Consider the following 22548-nt stretch of genomic DNA (forward strand, 5'->3'; position numbering starts at 1 on the left):
TTTTTGGATGATGTTTTTTCAAGTTTTTCAGTGAAATAAACAAGTAAGAGCGATGCAAACAACCAGGAAACTCATCAAAACAGCATGTGTGTGAGGGAGGGGTCACCGAAACGCTAAAACTACTTCCACTCATTCCACTCCACGTTTCTGCTGACGTTGCCTTCCCGCCCCCTCAGTCTTTGCACTCCTGTAAGTTTCACAGTGCGACACGTAGAGAAGACGGGCAGGCAGCCTGCGTGAGGCAAAGGGAACGGCGAAATCAAATACCACCGCCTCTGTCACAATCAGTTCGTCTACACGATGACGGGACCTATTGGCTGCCTCAGACGGCAACACAACTTGATCCAGGAGATGGAAAGTACGTGTCCCAAGTTTGTTGACGCCCGTTGGTTGTCAATGAAGGTGGCCTCTTGGTTGACTGGACACCGTACCAAACTCCTTGGTGTATGGACGAGAAAAGTCCGGCCTGTACACCTTCGCTGCAGTAGTGGATCCAACTGATCGCATGGTCACAGAGTTGAGCACCACCGTCAGGAAGCTCCAGGGTCTTGGCGTTCTGATCGTGGCGCAGGAGCTCCAGCGCCTGGTCGAACGCCGTCGAGCTCTGTGTCCAGGCGAGGACTGGGACAACGACGCCCGCCACAAGGAAGGTTATCTGGTCAAAGGGTGTTGGGCTGTCAAGTTCAATGAGGCACGTATCTTCGTGGGGGATCTGAGGTTTCAAGCTCATTACTGTATTACTACGAGCGCTTGTCAGGAGCAAATGCACAGAAGTTTGAGGAGGTTGGAGAGTTTGCCACCCATCCGTTTTTGGACCTCTGGGCTCGACGTTTCCCACAATTGCGACGGTCGAGGCCGATATCTCGAAAGGGATAAGGGTCTCGGCCGGGTGTCTCTCCAAAACTAAGCTATTTTTGTTATTTTTGGAGAAATCCAAAAATAAACAGGCCTGGTGATAGCTGATAGACTAACGGTATGTTGTGGATAATTTCATCGTGTGGACGTTGGTGGTTCGAGCGCCACTGTCGTAATCCATACTTACGTAGTTAATAGCTCACCTTCGACTTTATAGTAACACACGGCTATACCAGTCAGATAGCGTAGTGGTCGTTGGACAATGGACATACGATCACGCGACACAACAGCACGCGTCACTTCAGCATGTGGGTTAACTTTCGGGTTTGGAGATAGTATTAGGGTTTTGTCGTCAGATTCTTAACTGGCGTATGCTCATTAGGGCTGTTCAAAAATAACTTTTTCTTCTGGATTCCAGCCATTCAGGCATTAAATTGTCAGGTTACCCTGAAAAACGCTGCTCACCAAATTTGGTTCAATTCTATCAAGTATAAGGCTCCGCAGATCCAATTAAATTTTTTAATTTATAATGAAAAATTTGAAAAAAATTTTTCAAATTTTTCTGTCTATCCCACGAAATTGTTGAGCTGTCTTCAAAGACGATGCAAAACAAATTTGAGTCAATTCGAACTAGTAGAAGCTGAGTTATTGGAGTTTTTCGTTGATAATCCTCGGATTATCACCGATCAAGGATAATCCAACAATTTCGTGGGGTCGACAGAAAAATTTGAAAAAAAAAAATTATTTTTCATTATAAATTAAAATGTTTTATTGGATCTGCGGAGCCTTATGCTTGATAGAATTGAACCAAATTTGGTGAGCAGCGTTTTTCAGGGTAACCTGACAATTTAATTCCTGAATGGCTGGAATCCAGAAGAAAAAGTTATTTTTGAACAGCCCTAATGCTCATCCGTCGTTTTTCGTTGTGTCGCATGCTCAAGTGTCAAGAACCAGCATCTTTTTCCACGCGAACCTGGCGTATGCAGCTTCTGTGCTAGGCTATCTATCCACACTCAGTGATAGCGCGGAATCTGATGTGACGGTACCTAGATTGCATTGCGGTACTTTTGCGTCTCCATCGTCCAAGAATCTTGATGGTGCGGACGAAAATAACCTCTCTTACGCATATTGGATGATGGCGGGTCCTTTCGTCATTGATGATGCTATCAGACATATATTCTTACTCAAACGTTGTCTGCAGATTTCACTTCGACACAAAGAGACACTCAAATGTCAAACGTTGAAAAATGAGCCTCTTTCAGTTACCATCACAGAACACAGCCAGCGCTGCCGTAATTGCTGTCATGAGTAATCACACAGACAGTCGCACGCAGCATATTCGACCACCATAGAATGACTTTCCCGCCTAAAATAGACTCGAGTGGCGATGTGTCATTCAAGAAGCAGTTGTTTTCGGTACCAAACCTTGACATCATTCTTGCCTTTGGAGATTCTTTCACTTTGATATGTCGGCGATATCGCGTCCAAAGGTTTGGTAACGCGCAGTTCAAAATCAAAGTCTCGCCAGCTTCAGGTCAATTGAGAATATGAGACAGCTCAGTTATCTGCGCCAAACTGCGTGTCGTAGAAAAACTGACGAGAACGGAAATCCAGCAAGGTAGAGTAACAGTGAGGAAAGGCAGACCTAACGACCAACAGCAAGTGCAACCTTTTGCAGGGGAGGGTGGAGGGATTTATTATCGCAAATAATGTAAATATGGAATACAAAATATTAGAGAGAAGAAGATTGATTCTATGCAGTACGCATGTGGCTCATGAAACAACTATGATAAAAAGCGAATATTAGTGAGCTTAGCAGGGATATATGCTTACTATATTGTTACAGTAATTGCGAGATGCAGCTGCAGCGCAGTGATCTTGTGATCGTCGAGTCCACTGCAGCTATTTATAGTAATTGATTTTCTATTGCGTAATATGAAGATATAACTTAATACAATGCGTATGCAAAGTTCGAGTCAACTATTGTAAAAAATATAATAATTGAATCTTGGTCAAAACGCAAATATAGGATGGTTGAAAGTACACAGAGCAGCGACTATTGACTAAATGTAAACGTGGTTTTATGTACAATAAGAAGAAATAGACTTTACTAATGAGTTAGATATTCATTGTAGGAGAATTGCAGCTTCTCAGCAAATGAGAATTAATTTATACACTACGTAGTTTTATATACTCGAATAAAAGTACAGTTGTCGATAAATATATATTTAAAACCTTCCCACGCGGTGGTGCTATAGCCGTGCTTCGGTGTCGGCCGGAGTCACTTAAACGGACTAAACGGGACGGTAACTGAAAGATTACTTTCCCCCTATTGCTCATGTTGCAAGTTGTTCTAGTACTGCTAAAACTCAACCATTAATGAGTGCTGAATGATTCCATATAGCTTCCGACCATTCCAATCGCTTGCCATTCGTCGTAGCAAAAATGCGTGGCGAAAAAAAACTAGTTGCTTTGAATGTGGGGATAACTCTTTGCCACGTTTTGCAACCGATGAATGGCTTTTGTTTCGTGGTACAAGACGTCTAATACCTCTTGACATGAATACGTTTCCGGTATTGACTTCCTGATGCAGACACTCTGAGCAATGATCATTGATTCTTTCGCGACCGGTTCAAGCGAGGTCGCCCGGTGCGCACTGCGCAGCGTGTCTGTATTGCCAAGTCAGTTTATTGCGTCACTAATGCAGCATTGTGAAGTGACAGGCCGCGCCGCCGGCAACGTTACACGTATCGATATGCATGCCACTCGTAACGCTAATTCGAGCGCTTAATGTTAGTAGTAGGTGTGCCGATTTGGAGGCAATGTAGCCATTAGTAAATTACTTAGCTTGTATGAAATCCAGGCAAGACATGGACTGTCGGATTCCAATAAATTGTACCATGAGGCAGAATGAATGCAATTCTTATCCCCCCGATTAACTGTAGAAAGCTAATACTAAATATTCTAATTCGGAAATCGTATGTTATCAAGAATGACGGCCGAGAAATATCTATTGAGATTATGCCGAGGGTAATTATTACGGGAGGGCCGTTGGGTCGTAGACTGGACGTCTAGAAACAAGCGGCCTGGTGTCTGTTTCAAATACATTGGTTGTCGGTACAGCCAGGTTCTAAATTTGAATTATGCTCATTTCTGGTGATTCCTTTTCGGAATGTATTGCGTCCCACGTTTGACTAGACACGCAGCCAGACACAACGTCTCGTATGCGTTGTGTATACTGAAGGCGTCTGAAGTTAGCAGCCTATTTTAGCTCGCATGAAATCCGAAACTTAGGCGCGAATATCGCTCACACCGTGATACATCATGATGCCACTACGCCAACCGTGATACATCATGATGCCACTACGCCAATGTCAAAGTGTAGTACCCGAAAGCTATCGCGTGAAGCCTCGAATTCGTAGCACGTGTCGTAGCCGCGGGAGTTTAATCACTGCAATCGGAAAGTACTTGAATCAGAGCGCTTCGAGCACTGCTACAATTCGTTTGAAATAGATTGACCTTCGATGCATTCATTTGACCTCGATCAGGCGCCGGACTTCTGTTTGATTCACACGCTATACATTGAAAAGTTGCTGCGAGATGACTTCGCGCGAGGAAGTAGTGAAGAAACGCCAGATTGCTGGTACGCGGGGAAGTGCAGAATAGAGTACCAGCCGTTCTTGAGTTGTTCCATCACTTTCACGTTATATTTGAGTACGAGGTTACTGTAATGCTCTCGGTATCCACGGACAATATTAGAGAGTCCATTTTATATTATTTTGTTCTTGTATTTATGTCATTTTACTGAAATTGCCTCATGAATCTAATAGCGTTTTGGTGTCCACTGTCCATAGTTGATATCTTCGAAGGTAGCGCTAGAGAGTTAGCAGTTAGCACGTGAACCTTAGCAAGTGTGGCTTCGTGCGTAAAGGGCATGGGCTATTACATTGTCGGGGAAATTGCGTCTGACTTCAATTGCGGGAACCGAAGCAAAGTCCTCAAGTCTCGAAACCACAAACATTGCCGAAAATGTCATTGATCATTGAAAATGGTGGTCAGCCTTGGAACAGCTACACTGCTGCAGCAACAGCGATTGAATAGTTCGAGGCGGTATTTTCGCGACCAAAAGCGTACACCGGAGCATTCAAAACAGTCCGAGTTCGCCTGAACTCGGCCGTCCGTTGGTGGAACAACGGAAAATGGTAATCGAGACCGCCTGCGCCTCTCATGATAATAAGCCAGTATCGGACCGGTCGGAATCAGCGAGTGAATAGACACGGCTCTGCCTTTTTCTCTGTCACCCGCTCGTATTAATATGCATTTGCTTATGCAGATTATCAAAGGCTTGTATAGCCACAATGCCACATGCATTACGCGTCTGCAGTCGATAGAGCTACCCAATTGCAATGTAGGTCAGCATTTGGGAATCTAGCCTTCAGTGAATGGCTGCAACTATATCGGGTATGACCGATCCCGTTCATGCGTATTTCCAGTGAAATCACATGGGCCAAGGACATAACTGAACTCCTATGCATAAATTCTCCAGAGTCATGACTCGTTCGGCTTTTATACGGGCCTGTCACGGGAGTAAAACGCGACGACCACATGCCTATCAGTAGAGAGTAAAACTATGGACATTGGACAGTTGGACAATGGACACGCATAGCCTACGCTTACCTGTATTTGAGTCAAGTCTTTACAGAACCCTGTTCAACTCCAAATTGTCTGTCTTGGTATCATTCTTCACGATATGTTGACCCGAAAAACACCAGTATATCGCACCTAATCCCGTTGGGTCAGCACAAGGTTTCCGTATCTTCAATGTAGTTAGCGGAAATATGAGGATCGTCGGGCCAGGCTCGGGGATGAAATAATATTCAAATCAATACACCGGTAGCAACGTAGCACAAGCCATATCCACGGATTCATTATCTTTACGCCTTGGAGACCTTTGCAAATTTGGAATAAGCGAATAAGGGGATCTTGATAGATTCGAGCGTAATTGTTGTCCGTAAGGTGTCCGATGCTTGATGATGACGAATTCGGAGCAAGGTCTTGCTCGCAATGTAAGTTGCGAGTTTGGTGTTAAACGAGTTTACTTGCAGGAAGCCGACGCTAGTTGAAACGAGGTCGTATCAGGATGTTACTACTTTTATTCAAGCCTGCCGAACCTTGTCGCAAAACGCTTTGGAAGCAAAACGGATGCAAACTTTCTTTCAGGCTGATAGCTTGCCTCGCGACAATTTGGAATAATTTATGACCTAACAATGTCAAAAACGGCACGCCAGTTTACTTCAGCGTGACGCGACAAGGCCGTCGATATGTATGTCGCGCATGCAAGAGTTGCTGACTATACGCAATTGGGTTCCAAATTTCCTAATTTTATCACTTTTTCAAGCGGTTTGGCACCGGAACTTTAACTATGTCGCTATGGCCCTATTTTTGCACTTTTTGGTTTGTTTGACTATCACAATCTGAACCTCTTGAGCACATTCTAGATTAGCAGGAAGTGCTTCTAGGGAAGTTGACTACGGCATTTGAGGTTCATCAGAGGAATTAAAGTTTATCCATCCTTTTAAAGTTCATTCGTGTGATGTTTCTGAGAAATGTGGAGTCTGACTGCTTCAACTAAACGACCTTAGGCAGCACAAAAATCGATATTCCCCCTCATGCCCGCGAGCGTTAGTAGCCTATGCTAGGCGTAATCGAACTGCTAGAACTCGTTCTTCATCATGTATCGTATGGTATACCAATAATTTGAATAAATAAATGATCAAATAATAACAGGAAGGTGGCGCTATATTTTTCAATATTCCACTATTTTACGACAGATTTGGTACTCGGAGGTATCTAGTAGTGGGCAATTTTGGTGCAGGCAGTTTAATCGAAATTCATCCTTTCCATACGTCCAGAATATCTCCGTTTTGTCTTCTATTCACACTCAGCGATACCATCAGGAATGCAGAAAACGTCGCATGCGTCATCGCCACTTTGTTAATGTGCTCCAGAAATATTATCCAACTGGTATTCATAGCTCGTTTGTAGCGAATCTTACAAATCGGCTTACAGTCGCGTCCGTCTGAGATGCTGACACAGGTTTTCGCGTCTTGAACGTGAATTGTGCGTAAAAAGGTAGCGCGGTGCATGTCGGTTTACGCGCGAACGCAATGTTTCTGCATATCCCCGGTTCACCTCTCGCGATTGCACGGACACGCGGCATTGTTGTCGAAAAACATGTAGCCTACTATATATGTTGCATCCGGCCGCAGACGTACAACGATGAATGCTGAAAGGCCTGCACCTTGCCGCTGATGCGCGGACGAGTTCGCGTGAACTGGCGCCGCGAAGAATTTACCCGGAAGAGGTCTTCTGCGGCGATAGAGAATCCACTGTGTACGTTAAGAGTGTAATTTCAGACGGCGCATCGTTGATCGCTAAACGGCCTGTCGGGTTTTGTGTTACTTGCGGATTAGCGCCACGAAAATATCCGTGCCCGCGTTTTTGATTGATGCCGCCATGTCCGCTCGTTGACTTGAAAGCGGAGGCGTGTAGCAAAGAATGGCAGTGACACAGTCGCGAACTCGAGCAGGGTTGACCGTGCTTGCACGATTTTGATTTTAAGATCCGCATGTTCTTCAGAGGTAACGCCATAAGGCATGACTGAAGCACGGGTCAGTGCTGTTTTTACGAATTAATCCGTAACTTGATTCAAAATCCCATCTCATTGTGGAGCTAGTTTGCATTCGCGCGTTAGTACGGTCGTGGATATCGTTCTATAAAGCGAAATTAAAAGTAAGTCGTAGACCAATGTACTGTGTAATGGCCGCATAGGATGCACAGTTGCACACGCATATAGTCTAAAGACACTAGTGTGTGCAGTTGGGCACTGTGCAGTGTTCAAGACGGTTATTTTGTGCCTCTGCTACCGTGGTTCTTAACTAGGGTTGATCGGGCCATTCCAGGGGATGCTGTATGCTGGAGGTCATGAAACACACTCAACTCACAGCAGAAGTCTTACCCGGAATTTAATATCGATATAAAATAGGCCACATAGTTTAGCAGTCGCGTTTTAAAACTTCACGTCACGTCACGAGCCGCGTGTTTGTAATCTCTGGTTTAGAACCACTCACATCAGATTCAGTGCGCTCTGAAACAATCAAAATCTACCCAAATCGAAATGAAAGACTACGTCTCCTTGAGAAACGTTAGTGACTATACATGGTTAGTGTATCGACATGTGAAACGGCGTAATTAGAATTATTCGTCAGTTGTTATGTAACGAGATAATTTGAATTCCTTGCCGTGTCGCGATTGCTCTACGAAATGTAGGGATGAGGTACTAGGTAATGATCAACCGCAATTAACGGGGTCGTTGGGGTCGAATTGTGACGCAAAGTACTTTTGCAAATCGCCGTCCGAACCACTGCGTTTCATTGTCGCTTAAAACGAAACCGGTAATTTAACATTTCTCAGATCAGATTATGACGCAGCATAGTCTGCGTTAGAGACGGTCGTAATGATACATTGCTACCGTGACACGCGAATTGCGATACTTCTTTAATTACCGCTTGGCGTGCCGCGAATACGGCAGCGTATACTGCTACGTATATAGTTCGCGGGCCCTCGCTGCAGTGAGAAGAAATCCGCTGATCGAAAACGAGAGAGAGATAGAGGGAAGAAATGCAAAGGAGAAAACGCTCCTTATCTATCCAGGGAGTGGATAAAGCAGGGCAGGTGTTGACTCTTTTAGCATTCAACGGCTAAGTTCGTGCAGGTGGACAAATCCAGAGGTGGTTAAAGACGCCGTTTATACTCAAATAGAAGTAGAAGGAACGCCACAAATTTCCACTGGAAGTAGAGATTTTTCAAATATGTCAAAATTATACTTCGAGAGGAAGTGAAAAATGAAAGGTCTGCAATGTGCTTAAGTGAATAGTTTTATAGAAGACTTACGACGCTATGAATAAGCGCAATTTTCGAATATATCCATAGTTGACCATCATACAGGGCTATTCCGCACCGTTTTTACGACGATTTCACTCATAAAAGTAATAAGAATTTGTCTCAAAACTAATTTCTACTCTTTCAAAATCCAAATTGTACAAAGCGAGTGGTTTCGCGCAAAACACTGTCCAAGTTGAAGCGGCACTAGAATACGTATGGTATGGACAGGCAAAACCTGATTTGAATATCTTAAATTGGTACTGACCACATCTTCGTGAAACCGATTTATCACATTTTCCTTAATCGCCACGTTTGAATCATGGCGTACACCGTCGCTTAGTCCTCACGAAATTTAATAACACCTCCTCCTACGTTATATGTAGATCTCTAGACGTATTATAGCGTAACAATCACTTGCGATGCCGGGAAAAACACACGATATGGAGGACGACTTCGAGGCCACGCTACCGCCGAGGCTGAGACCTGTCCTGGACGACATTGCCGAATTCGAGAAGAACTGGGCCGAGAACCGACAGATCACAGAGTGGAACGGGCACACGTTCACGCCGAACTTTTTCGCCGACACCGCGAAGTTCGCTTACGAAAATTGGTCGCCGCGGAAAGGAGATGTTTTCATCATGTCCTTCCCGAAAACTGGTGAGATATTCGACTTTCAGTTATTTTGTTATTCGAAACTTATTTCTGCTTCTCCTGAAAATGCTACAGTCAAGTCCAGTCAAGCACTTTTGCAATTCTTATACTTATGAGAATGAGCTCGAGAACTTGATTTATCATTTTTATTGTTTCTTTCTGATTCCGGATTTCATTCAATATTCAAGTTTTTTGCGAATTCGGTAATTCTCATCCTAATCTAATTGAAAAAACTCTCTAATACTAATCGTATTCGGAAAAGCTTAACTTTTTCTAGTCGTCCAACTGAGCTCGCTGGTTTTGAGACAGTGAAGCAACCGTGGTCGTACAGAATGGTGGCAGACGCACCAAGTAACGTGTTGTAGATGCAGAGTTCCTCCGAATTCACGACCACATGGGCCGTAATCACGAATAAACAAAATGGCGAACGATGAATTTCCTGTCGACCGCAAGCAGAATGCTTATGCAGCGCGTTCCTGCCGTTTGAAATTCGTTGATTCGACGCGTAGTAATTGTCGTGGTATTCCTAAGTCTCGTAAAACTCGGCTGAAACTTTTTTGATCGAAATAATTTTCAATGTCCAGCGTCGGGAATCTTTCCCTGTGTGAAGGGATCTTGTGTCATGAAAATCGGTTTTGGAATATGTTTTGAGCTTTTTTTGCTGATTTTTAAAACAGTTACGGAATACGGCTTCAAACATTTTCTCTATACTATGTTATGAAAAAATGCATTCATGACAGAATTCTGTTAGTTAGGATACTATCTGGTGATCTGAGGATCTATCTCTTCAAGGGAAACCCGTTCTGGAAGAGTGTGATGTGACAATGTAAGCGTGAGAATATTCCTAGGAAATTATGTGCGAGTGTAAACAATCCCTAGGAAGTTATGTGCGAGTGTAGACAGAGTAGATGCAAACTACTAAAAATATACTGCATGCATTACTCTTTATTTTGTCTCACTCGTCGTCTTTGCACAAATGCACAGTTACCAGCTCGGTATTCCCTTGTCCTTCAAAATTGCATCTTATTCCGCCGAAATGGTTTTCTATTGGATCTTTGCACATATTTAAATACAACTAATTGTGATGTTTTCGAGTTGAAAAAGTTTGTAATCGGTGATATATTTTTGAAAACACAATATATACCAATTTTGCGCCACTAGCTAAAAAGCTATATACACCGTACGTGACGAAGTGTTGTGTGCGTATCGTTGGACAGCTTTTTCTCTGATTTTTATGACTTTCCTGAAGTGTCAATCCCCACCCCAATTCTATACAGGCCGTATAAGCTGGAGTAATCAACCTTACTTCATGCCTAGTTGCTACTACCTCAATTGATGCACCTATACATTCACATGAATGTAAATAAAGACATAATCAACCATGCAATGTTTCCATTACCAGCGCAGCTGTAAACAACGCTCGGCATCGGCATCGATTGCTCGGCTCAGTTGACAAAATCATCGCGACCATAACAATCGGTGCCTAGTCTGACTACACACAGCCAGATGTTTCGTTTCAATAATTCAAATTCCAGCCATTCTTTATCTGAATCCTAAAGATTGCGGACGACGGTTTTAATTGCTCATTGTGTCGTCACTGACAGTGATTGATAACATTGTATTACTCTTTACCGCCATCGTCCGTTTAATCTCCTCGTGATTTGTACAGGTACGCATTGGATCACGGAGATCGTAAAGCAAATCATATACAGGAAGGACCCTGTCAGTCTGCGGTACGGGAGAAAATGGCACGCGGAGTTGGCCATCATCGAGTTCGGGCCAGGTACGCCATTTTGATTAACGTGAGCGCCAAAGCGCTGGTAAAATACGTGCTGTACTGCTTGGGATTCGGGAGCTTTTTATTTTATTTTAGTTGGTACGCGCTTGTTGTAAAGTCTGTGAACTGTAAAAAGTAATATAGTAAGCTCCTCTTGGTCCGAAATGAGCGAAATAATATCGTCATTTTGAAATTAAGTTGTAACAACATAAATACCAATAGCACTTCAAAACGTTGGTGTCTAAAATGAGCGTATGCTGTGCATCCTTTATTGTATTGTATACGCCTGTATGCGACATCGTTTCAGGTTTTATGTGCTATTTGCGAGAGTGATAGATTGGAACAAGGGCATTTTCGCTTGAAAACTTTTCACTGAATGTGAAAATACAGACTATTCTCATTGATTCAAATGATCTGATTCGATATTCGAAAGACCGTATTCGTTTTGAAACGCCTGATTCCAATCGATTGGAAGTTGCTCACATTTCTGGAATTAATTACCGTATATGAAATCATGATCAACCCACAGCATTATTGGCTCAAGTGCAATTGAATAAGCATGGTAAAAAAATTCTGAATTATTTGGTGTAGAACTGGCATTATGTTAGTTTGTTTGTGGTCGCATACTTGATCTTTTCAAATAATCCACAATCTTGCCACGTCTCAATGGGTGATACTTTAATTCACTCCACTCGAATCGAAGGCTACTACAGGTGGTCGATATTGTCCTGGCCTGCGTGTGATCGAAGTCCACTTACAACCCGCTACGGCCAGTCATAATTATAATCCAGCCGAAAACAAGCGCAGGAAGGTTGTTTACTGCGATTTGAATGTCGACGGATTGCCAGCCTGTGACACAGCGCTAGGTTGATTCGAGGGCGGTGACGCACCGCAATCGACTGCGTCCACAGACGCTGCGTACGCGGGTGAACCATGGAGATGATTTAATAACCAAAACATATCCGGGACTTTCCGGGCTATCTGTTGACGCGCTGAAAGCTTTACTACCTTGGAATTCGACCAGGGATTCCTTCCGAAGCGTCGGAGGCAGACTTGGACAACTAGATGATTCTACTTGTGTAATTAAACTAATATAGTGCGAAACGAGTCAAGCTTGGTGTATAGTTTGGCATTCGCGTGCTTTTGAGAATGAACCACTAGATGAACTGAACTTTTGTTTTGTCTCTTTCCAATGTGAAATGTAATTCAATTGCTAAGGTTTTGCAAATTCAATAGCTCTGATTCTAATCTAATTGAAAAAAACTGCAACTATAATCCTAACTCTAAATGTAATTTGGAAAAGTTGAAATTTTCCGAGTTGTCTGATTCTGCCTCCTTGGCATCCGGCCCGCGTAACCCGGGTCTTATAAAGCCTAGCATGAAATCCGGTAGTGCTGTAAGTCGTCAGCCAAGGAATAGCAGTAAAGAATATCGGTCTGGTGTGAAATGACCATTGATCTGTGCAATCGAAAGCCGACACAACATGAATACTAGAAATAACGACTCAGATCCGAATGACCGGGACTGACCTTTTCGGCAACGAGCTTGCCTCTGTTATGCAATGGTGTTTAGACGACTATGCTTATTACGCAAGGATATTACCGCACTGTTCAGCAAAATACCACCCCATTAAGACATGACGTAACGGAAACATTTACGCGACCAACGTAGGAAATGTCACAATGTCAGACACAAAAATATGACTGGGCCTTGTGCGATACAACCCAATTTTCGCGATACGACTATGCTTTGAAGTGACTCTGACAATATCACGGATTAAAAGATGCGAATTTATCAACGCCAATTTTCTGATTTACTGCAACAGGTACTGGCCGTGAAATGCCGATTCCAGTCCGTTATCAGACTATGTAAACAAGCCCAGGTAGACGGCATTCCATCCCTGAACTTGCATTGACAGATAGCCTCGATTTGTTCGTCTCCGTATTTACCTGTGTTGTGTACGTTGATGCGTGGCGCAGGCCAATTCAAAATGTCCGTCGGTGACTTTCTGTGGCTTCAGAATCACTAGGTGGTCCCCGTACGGGCGGGAAAACGAATCGTATTTGAACTTGTCGTTTCGTCTGGTATTTCGTAAATATTTTACGTTATTCTGCCTATAATATAAAAAAATCACAATAAATTGTATGGAACGAATTGTATATTATAATCTGACTGGTTTTCGCCCCGTTCGCCTTCAAAATACTGTTTCATGTTTCCACTCACTTCTAAACTGTTCTTTAAACCCAATTTTATTCATTTTACAAGTTATATTATTTGTAGCATACCAATTTATGGAATTAATTATTTGGATCATCCTAAAATCCTGATAATGACCGTTACAGTAAAAGCCATGGAGTGCCGTTCCCAAGTCACGTACCGATTTCTCGAAATCGAAGTATCGCGTTGACGAGACAATGGCAGGCACAATTTAATTGTGACCAAACAATGACTTACCCAGAAGATTTTCAAGGGCCTCATTAATATCTGTCAAGTTTGGTTCGGATAACAATCGTGTTCTATACACCTTGATTTCTTCGATAATATACACCCGTTTGTAGCCTACACCAGGGAACCACGACATATAAAAGACGCTTGATTGAATTTCCTAGATTGGTGTTCCACTACGCGACATGTGTACTAGGGACGTAAAAACTCTAAATCTGTTGCGGAAATGACCAGATTGTCCTAACGGCAAAAAGAATGGCGATTCGACCTCGGTTGAACTCTTCAGTCGGGTTTGTACTTTAACACCGCACAGGCACAACCCCGCACAGGCACAACACTTGCGACGTCATATCAAGTGATGCTCCACTCGACCCAAAGCCGAGTGCTTGTTTCATAATCGCTTTTGGCGAACCCTACTCGTTTGGATCACGGCAAGGTCCAAATGCTGAGCTTTTTAGAAGTCATTCGGGCACATTTGATGCGAATCAACGAAATTGTGGTCAATTTCCATTCACAAACGCTATGCTCCAGCTGTATTTCAGCATTTGGTTGCTCGCTAGTAGCCTTTCCTATGTAGAATTGAAGTTAAGGTCAGTTGAGTTCGCCATTGCTTATCAAGTCGCGCTCACGCGCCCGACGACGGATACGCAGTTAGTATAAATGACGTCACAACGGGATAAAGTCCACCGTTATCCGAGACCACCTTACGGAGTTCGTTGACTGATAACAGTGATAACAAATAGCAGATGCTTTTCTGTATGTGGCTATTTACGTCATCGACAATGAAGCAGAAAAGAACTCTAGACTTCGATATGAAATACGGATGTGGTTAGAACACACGCAATGCATATATACTTTTTAATCTGTTGAAACAAGCAAAAAAAAAGGATGGTATACGAGGATTATATACATATGCAGACGCACAGGGGCACCGAGACGCAGTTACGCCTGGAAAGCGAAAGACATGGGAAGAATCTGACACGGTACGTGGGTTAGGCGAGGCTGAAGAATGAGGGTTGAAATACAATCTCGCTTTGCCTCGACTCTATTCGTTTCGGATATCATTTTCGGCAGAATCTGAGTTGAACTCGGTTGAGACGAAATTTCATCATCTCGGGCCAAAGACTCTGCGCACCGCCGACAAGTTCATCACGGCAGCTGACAACTGATTAATGGATGTAAATAGATTAGGCTCGTTTGTTAATGTTTACCGCAGTGTCGAGTGTCTGCAAGATGTTGGATCGGTTTGGTGCAATTCAGTTCAGTTCAGTTCGCTTTATTAATAACTCCATCGTTGCGAAACACTGCGATATTTCGATAAAATGAAAAGATAGGAAGGAGTCGAAACGATTGCAGTAGTCTTTCATTCAATCACGCACCAACTTTGACCTAGAGTCCTAGAGCATGCAAATGAAAGGCATATACTACCGTGCACTGCATCACGAGTAACAGGTGATAACATGAAAAGGGCATGCGAAGAAAATGAAGTGTTTCATCAGGCAATTGTGGCATATCGCTATTAGTTTTGAGGACAACTAGAAAATCTTCAGATTTTCCGAATTAGATTAAAATTATAGCTACAGTTTTTTTCTCCAAAATGGGATTGAAATTAGACTTACTGAATTCGCAACAACTTGAAAATCTAATAACATTCCGAAACAAACCAACATACTTCAAATTCAATTCGTATCAATTCAGATTTCAGTGTCATATAAGCAAAAGAATGGCAAATGTATATACGCCGAGCTTGGCTTGGTTCGCACTATACAGCTCTTCAGCATTTCAGGAAAACCAGATATTAGATGAGAACATAGAAACTTTCCACCAAAACTAGTAACCTATATTTACACAAGTAGAAGACTGTCCATGTCTGACGTGTGGCCTTCAGAGTGAATTCGAGTCGCCCGAACATTGGGCTGCTAACTCGGGCGCTTACGTGGCGCATAGGAGTGAATAAAACAAAATCTTTGTCCTATAGAAATATGTTTCGTAATCAATTGAAACAAACTCTATCTGTTTCCTCAGACGAACTCGCGCTACATTGTTCTTGGCCTAGTACAGCGCGCAGCGGATAAGGCGTTAAGCGCCAGATTGCATTGTGACCTGATGAAATCACATCCGAAACATCATTAATTAACGGCGCGCGTATCGGTAATCCTACGGCCTGCCGCGAACCCGCCTGACCTCAACTCTGCTCCGAATGTTTCTTGGAGATTATCACGAGGAGTTATTATGAGGTCACAAATCAACATGTGCATTGTGACGTGTCGAAAAGCTGTTTAGATCACAATGCCTCGTAGGCGAAGCCGTCTGCTGAACGCAGTTGAACCGGCTGCGCGCACTCGGTTGACCCCTGCCATCTCCGACAGACTCTCTTAATGACTGGTATCCAGTAATAATAACAGAGCTTTCACATTTTGATTAAAAATAGAGAGAAAAAATTATGCACAAACAGCCACTTAGCGCCCGCGCTTTAAATAATCAGTGGCATTTCACGGACGATTCTCTCGTGGCTGTATAAGGGTAGCGCGCAAGGAAGTAATATGTAAATGACTGCGTACGTAAACAGAGTTATCCGATGTCAGCGTTGTCCGGGCTGTATGAAGCAGACTTCAACAATTAGATAATTCTAGTTGTCGTTTAGAGTAGCGAAATGCTGGTAATCTAATTTGTGGGGTGTTTCTCTGCTATAATTCTAATTATATTTATGTTATGTTTCTACGCAAGGTCTGCTGTCTTAGAGACGCGATTCTTGACCTTACATCGCCGAACGAGGCGAATAATATATTTCGGAACCGTTGCAATACCCATTCTCTCTCACATATTCGGAACTTAAGTCTAATAGATTGTCGACTGGTGATAACGGTCCGGTATTCACTGGCTGATCAGCGTGACGAACTTGTTAATCAATCATTCATTAGAAGCGAGTGTTTCAAGCGACCATACAATCGTTGACATTTTTTCACTACCCCGGTAGAGCGCACGCTTTTTCTGTTCACGTCAAGCGACATTCCTTGCATATTTTCACTCATTGCAGTCAGCTCGCGTTTTTCGAATACGTGCGAGACCAGCGTGGTCGCCAAGGGCGGCGAACGATGCAAATATCCCGTTCAAGGTTTCGATTTGAAAGTCGTGATATAGTTATTGCCCACTACGTCAAAACGAAGATTCCTGACGTCACGCCGTAATTACTGGGGCTGGATACTATGATTTGAGTCGAGAATTCCGAGTCAGTTTTTTTTTAGTACTAAATTTTTAACTGTTTTTTGAAAATTCCAAATTATTACTCATCAAAGAATCTAAATGCAGCATACGGCCAAACGTGTTCAACTGTTCAGCTGTTCACGAAAACGGCATTTCATTGGAGCAGTGATAAACCCGCGGCGTTTTCCCAATTCGTTATGCCATATTTATGGAAGATACATTAACGAAATTATTCCTGACTGACAATATCTTGTTTGTGGTCGAACGGAAGATACGTAATTCAGCTTGTCTAATGTATAACGCCATAATACGTATTACTCGTAAACTAGAACTCAGCTTGAGAGTCGACTAGTAACAGAATCACCCATGTATTCGATTTTGCCCAGCCATAATTATCACGAACATTACGCCCTTTGAATTTTCAACATGGCCTGCGGTCCAGGCCGCGAGACTGGAGACTGTTATGTTTCATCTTGTGGTTGCCCTCTTTCAGCGTCCAAGTTCAAAGTAATCGACCGCCTGCCGGTGCCGCACCGCATATTTTCCTGCCATTTGCCCGCGCATCTCATGAACTTGGAGAAGATCAGAAAATGCGGAGCCAAGGTGGGTGTCGCGCTTAACGGTTTCCAGTTCTGTTTTGAAACTGACTGAAATCTCATTTATTCACGGTCTCTCCCAATGATCTACAGTTTAATGCGAAAGGTCGCAGAGCTTACCTGAGTTCATTCGAAATTTTCGACTGTTGTTTCCGAGTATATCTGTGTCATTATAAAATATTATCAGTTTTGTTGTGGCCTCCATAGTGACAACGGCATCACACAAGTATTGCTAGACACCTTACGATTGACGAACTGCGCAATGACTCGAATTCGAAATGTTACTACAGATGTGGTCACAGTAGCCCGCGGTAGCGGTGATGACGAAAACCTTCACTCAATTACAAGTAGAAATGGCTATTCACAAGATATGTTCACTATACGCTAACTCGCCTCATAATATAGTTATAGTTGACGGGCAAGTAACTGCTGCATTTTGAGTAGTTCACGTTCTAGTTCTAGTTGCGTACTGTGAAAACTGAAGTAGTTCTAGTTCTAGTACTAATTGTGTATTTTGAAAAGCGATTAGTTCTAGTTCTAGTTACCTTCGTTCTGTTGTGTGATGATCGTCCAGCCATTAGTAGCCTACAGTCATCGCTACTAACAGTGGCGTAGTCAGGGGGTGGGTTTTGGGTGTCGAAATCCCGCCCATTTCAAACTCGAAACCCCATCCTTCTGACATGCTCACATCTAATATTCCTTAGCACACTTGCGATTCCGTAATTCGTATCAGCCTTTCCAGCTGGTTGTGGTTTAGGTAATTGGTCGCGGATTTTTAAAGTTCGGCGGTTGTATCTCTAGTTTTTGTTTGTTCCAAGTGTGAAAGCACCTGCTGAATGATGAATATGTTTTTTCTGCCGCGTCAGGCATAAAAATTCATTACTTTTTCGTCACCACGCATACCTATTCCCGCTCCGGCCTCGCTTGACCCCCGAGGTCAAGATATCAGACACAACACGCTGTCGCGTCACGAGACAACGCAGACGACGCGTATAACGTTACGTAACTGCGTAACGTATCAGCCGCAAACGCGATTGTTAACCTCTGCGCAGATAATCTACATCTACCGCAACCCGAAGGACCAGACCGTGTCGTGGTACCACTTCTCGCGGCGCATTCCCCACGCGCAGTCGCAGGAATTCAAGGACCTGTACTCGGACGATTGGGACAAATTCATCGACAACTATTTCAGCGGTGAGTTGCAGACATTGACATAATTCTAGTTGTCTGAATACGCTAATAGAAGAGAAATGCCGGTGACATAATTATATAGTCTAATTTGTGCAATGTTTTTATGCGCTCATTTAAACTGTAATCTAATTTCTGGTCTTCCCGAAAAAGCCACAGTAGAACTGCATAGAGCGAAACGTGCCAAGCTTGCTGCGCAGACATTTGCTATTCTCGTGCCTATTAGAATGAAGTCTGGCTTGATATGAACCGGGCCTGATTTTTGTTGCCTTCATTTTGCGAATTCAATAATGGTCATTCCAAATCTAAATCAAATTTGAGAAAAAGTAAGTAGCGATTATTCTAATCCAAAAAAGCTGAAAATTTTTTAGTTGTGTATGTGTGAATGATTTGAAATAAAGAATTTACCTCAATTTCCGAGTTTCTGCGAATTCAGTAGTTCAAATTCCAGTCTAACTTTGAAAAACTGTAGTTATAATTCGAAATCGAATCTAATTTGGAGCTGCTACCTCATTCGTAAACGCAAATTCGATTTGAAGTTCGGAAAACTAGATTCGACACGAAATACCCGGTTCGATTGGTACAGTTTCATAAATGATTCGGATCCGCGATACGTGTTATCCATCCTTGTTCTTTTGCGATGTTGGAATTGTGAATTGATGGCATCGTTCTTGGCTACGCTCAACGCCCGCGTCACGCCCACCTTGTAACCGCAGGGAAAATGCCAACTGAACAGCTCGACGGCGAGTGGTACCCCGATCACATGCTGAGCTGGTACCAGCACAAAAACGACGAGAATGTGAAGTTCGTTTGCTACGAAGACCTCGCAAAGGTAAGAAGTAGTGAAACCAAATCCAAATCCTGGAATCGCAGCAGTTCCAAGTCCATGGCCAAACGGATCAAACTCGCCGAAAAGGCTCATAAAAATTGGAATTGAACTGGAATTCCATGTCTAAGTCCGAATACTATTAAAAACAGTATGAAAAAGTATTGAATTTCGCTTTTTTTTATCACGTCGTGTCTGTCTGTCGCAGGACATGTCCACGGAAATTCGCGACGTGGCCAAGTTCCTGGACATCGAGCTGACGGACGACGAGGTGGCTACTGTACAGCAGAAATGCACCTTCGATCACATGCGACAGTCCTCGTCCGGCACCCCGCTGCAAGACGTGTTCAAGCTGTTCAGAAAAGGTGAGTTGTTTTCCAAACGAAAAGGGAAGGGAAAACAAACACTCTAGACGAGAGATGTGGCTCGAAGTAATAATAAGTAACGGCGTAGGACGTTTTCACCGGACCCAATCCATAATTGTTGATCTGCTGCTGCGAGTCGGCGTTTTTGCATTTCGCATGTGATATCTGTAAAGAATAAATCTCGCACCATCTCCACTGCCTTCGAATCGATCTCTCCCCACCTCACAACCGACATTTAATGAACTAGCAAAAAAATAAAGACTGCCAGCTGTGACTAGCAGAACAATAAATGCATTTAGCTATCGATTTTTTTATAGTCATACCGTATGAAATTTCTATGACAGTAAATAATTTCATGAGGGTTATAAGTGACCTAAGCAATTTTTAAACTTTTTATAACTAAGTAAATACTGAGATAGATTAGATTGGAGTGGTCCGCATTCGGACCGCGGACCGCCGTTTAAGCAGCCCTGGTGTAAGTCGATTTACAATCACGTCAAATCCATCCATTTATAATTACAATTCGATTGCAATAGCAAGCTGATTGCAATTGCTATTGCACCGACTCTGACAGCGGGATAATCAAATACTATTCCACCGTTGAACTGGACTTGGGACTGATTTAATAGTGCCTCATTCGCCCAGGCAAGGTCGGCAACTGGAAAAAGTACTTTTCGGAAGAGCAGTCGCAACGGGTCGACAAAATCATGAAGGACAAACTCGGCGACACCGACCTCAAGTTCACATACGAGATATAAAGTTCGCTGACACCATACGAGAAAGACACGGGACATTTTCATTGCATTTTTTCACTTCGTAAAAGGTGCACTGTTGCGTATGACGTAACAGACTTCGTCGCTAAATCTTTACAAGGTCCTAGCTCCACCTGGCGGTAGCGTAGGGCCGTAAAAATTGCACCGGTTCAACTATTGATGAGCTCTGAGACGGTATCTTTCCTTTGCGTCAACAGATAATTCAAGACCCGTTTTACAACAAATTGCCCAGTGGTATAACAATATCTCTCTTGGTCTATTCGCTACGTCCGTTTTACACCATTCATATTATTATTTAAGTAACTTTTAATTTCGTTGTAAAGATTGTGCTACAAATACGTCTTAAAAGAGTTTCAAAAACTTATAATCAATTAACGAAATGATTTCAACGAATCGCGGGTGACTTTTTTTCAACTTACACGCTCGGTGCGTGGGGCGTCCAGCCCGAATATATGTATGATACGCCCATTTTATTTGACGTTTTCACTGTGTCAAATCTCACCGATCAAGCATCCACCAATAGTATATATATACCTCAGCAACTCGTGGGATGTAGATAATGTAATATATCAGTCAAATTCGGGGCGTGTGATGGTTGAAATATGTACTGTACTTGTTCACACCATCTCGCTTAGGTGCTGGGTTAAACCTAGTTTACGCTAGAAACTCTTTAAGTGTGCTGCAAATTGCGATTCACTATTTATTCAAAATGGCCGACCTCAAATGACGTTTCTTGATCGCTATTTTAAACCGCTTCATATATTAGACACTAACACGCGATTAGCGCTTATGACATTACTAAACTGAAGTGATTTGTTACAGTTCCAATTGCTAGTTGTCATGTTTTGCAGTACCAATCGAGATGAGACTGTTCGATATTTTCAAATCCGTATCCGGTCCCTGAGTTGGGTGTAGAATACGAATCCGGCCTTCACTCCGTATCTTGCCCAAAGCAAACTTAATTTCCGGGTCAATCTTATTAAAAAGTCGAAATAAGCCCCAATTCCGTTATTTTATACGAACCCGTCTAGGAAAATACTCAAATTCGACCCGGATCCGGTACAATTCCAGATATGGGGTCCAAGTCCAAATCTGTAAACCATAGTTTTCGTGCAGACATCTCAATTTCAAGTCCAAACATAGCTTCAGAATTTCTGTCCAATCATGTCCAAATCCCAACTCGAATCTGATGATAAATGACATTCGCGCTACGCTCGCCATGAAAATTGAAATATACCGATAAAAATTCTATCGAATCGGGTATTTTCAAATCAAACTTCAAGTCTGTGCTGATCTCTGTTGCAAACGAGGAAGGCTGTCCGAAATAGCAACACCGGGTTGTCTATTTTCCATAACTCGTGACCACAGCCGTTTGAACCCTCTTGAAATCTGGTATATTGTATGTTTGTTTATCATGATAACTTACTTCCGTTCCTATTCCTATTCATCAACCTTACCCACTGGAAGGTGACATCTTTGTGCCTGTCTGCGCCTTTTCATTTTTGTTATAGAGTGTTTAATTCCTTGTGCTCCAAGATTCAAACGAATCGCGCTTGACGCCAAAAATCAGATTAGCCACTGATACAGTTTCCCGCCTCAACCATGTTCCTACAGTTCCAATCGACGTGTTCTCCCTGCCTCGCGGGCTCTGCTAATCCGACCTCGAGCGTTAGCGCAGCCCCGTTCTGTAAGTTCCACAAAAATCTATTTTTGTGTCGAGTGTACAAATTATTTTCGGTGATATTTTACGATTGTTTTAGTAATTCGCTTAGCTTTCATGTACGATTTTAATCGCCGTTTCGGGTCGCCCCGACGCGGCGGTAGACGATTGTTTCGTAATAAATCTAACGTTAGTGAAGTCGTCAGTGTTGTTGAAAGGCTTGCAGCGTAGTATATAGACAGGTCGTTCGCTTATTTAGACATC

The 22548-nt window shown here is 43.0% G+C and overlaps 1 protein-coding gene and 1 long non-coding RNA gene across 2 annotated transcripts; one reads left to right on the plus strand and one right to left on the minus strand.

The window, feature by feature from the left end:
* Positions 1–1553: 1553 nt before the first annotated feature.
* On the minus strand, positions 1554–7510 carry LOC145436329 (uncharacterized). Its single transcript, XR_013914268.1, has 2 exons — positions 2281–7510; positions 1554–2221 (listed from the first exon to the last, which is right to left on the minus strand). It is a non-coding gene; the product is annotated as an uncharacterized LOC145436329 (long non-coding RNA).
* A 1369-nt stretch (positions 7511–8879) lies between these two features.
* LOC145436168 (sulfotransferase 6B1-like) lies at positions 8880–22482 on the plus strand. Its single transcript, XM_080313475.1, has 7 exons — positions 8880–9456; positions 11120–11233; positions 17370–17479; positions 18525–18666; positions 19377–19492; positions 19695–19851; positions 20497–22482. Exons 1-7 carry the CDS (start codon positions 9219–9221, stop codon positions 20607–20609), a joined length of 990 nt encoding a protein of 329 aa, XP_080169601.1. The 5' UTR covers positions 8880–9218; the 3' UTR covers positions 20610–22482.
* The last annotated feature ends 66 nt before the right edge of the window (positions 22483–22548 follow it).

This window comes from Botryllus schlosseri, chromosome 1 (genome assembly GCF_051294905.1).
Source record: "Botryllus schlosseri isolate E-star chromosome 1, Bs_hap1, whole genome shotgun sequence".
NCBI lineage: Eukaryota > Metazoa > Chordata > Ascidiacea > Stolidobranchia > Styelidae > Botryllus > Botryllus schlosseri.

Coding starts and splice junctions, on each gene's coding strand:
- LOC145436168 (XM_080313475.1), top strand. CDS start 9,219: ATGCCGGGAAAAACACACGATATGGAGGACGACTTCGAGGCCACGCTA. Junction 11,234..17,369: donor CATCATCGAGTTCGGGCCAG/GTACGCCATTTT, acceptor GCCCTCTTTCAG/CGTCCAAGTTCAAAGTAATC. Junction 17,480..18,524: donor TCAGAAAATGCGGAGCCAAG/GTGGGTGTCGCG, acceptor ACCTCTGCGCAG/ATAATCTACATCTACCGCAA.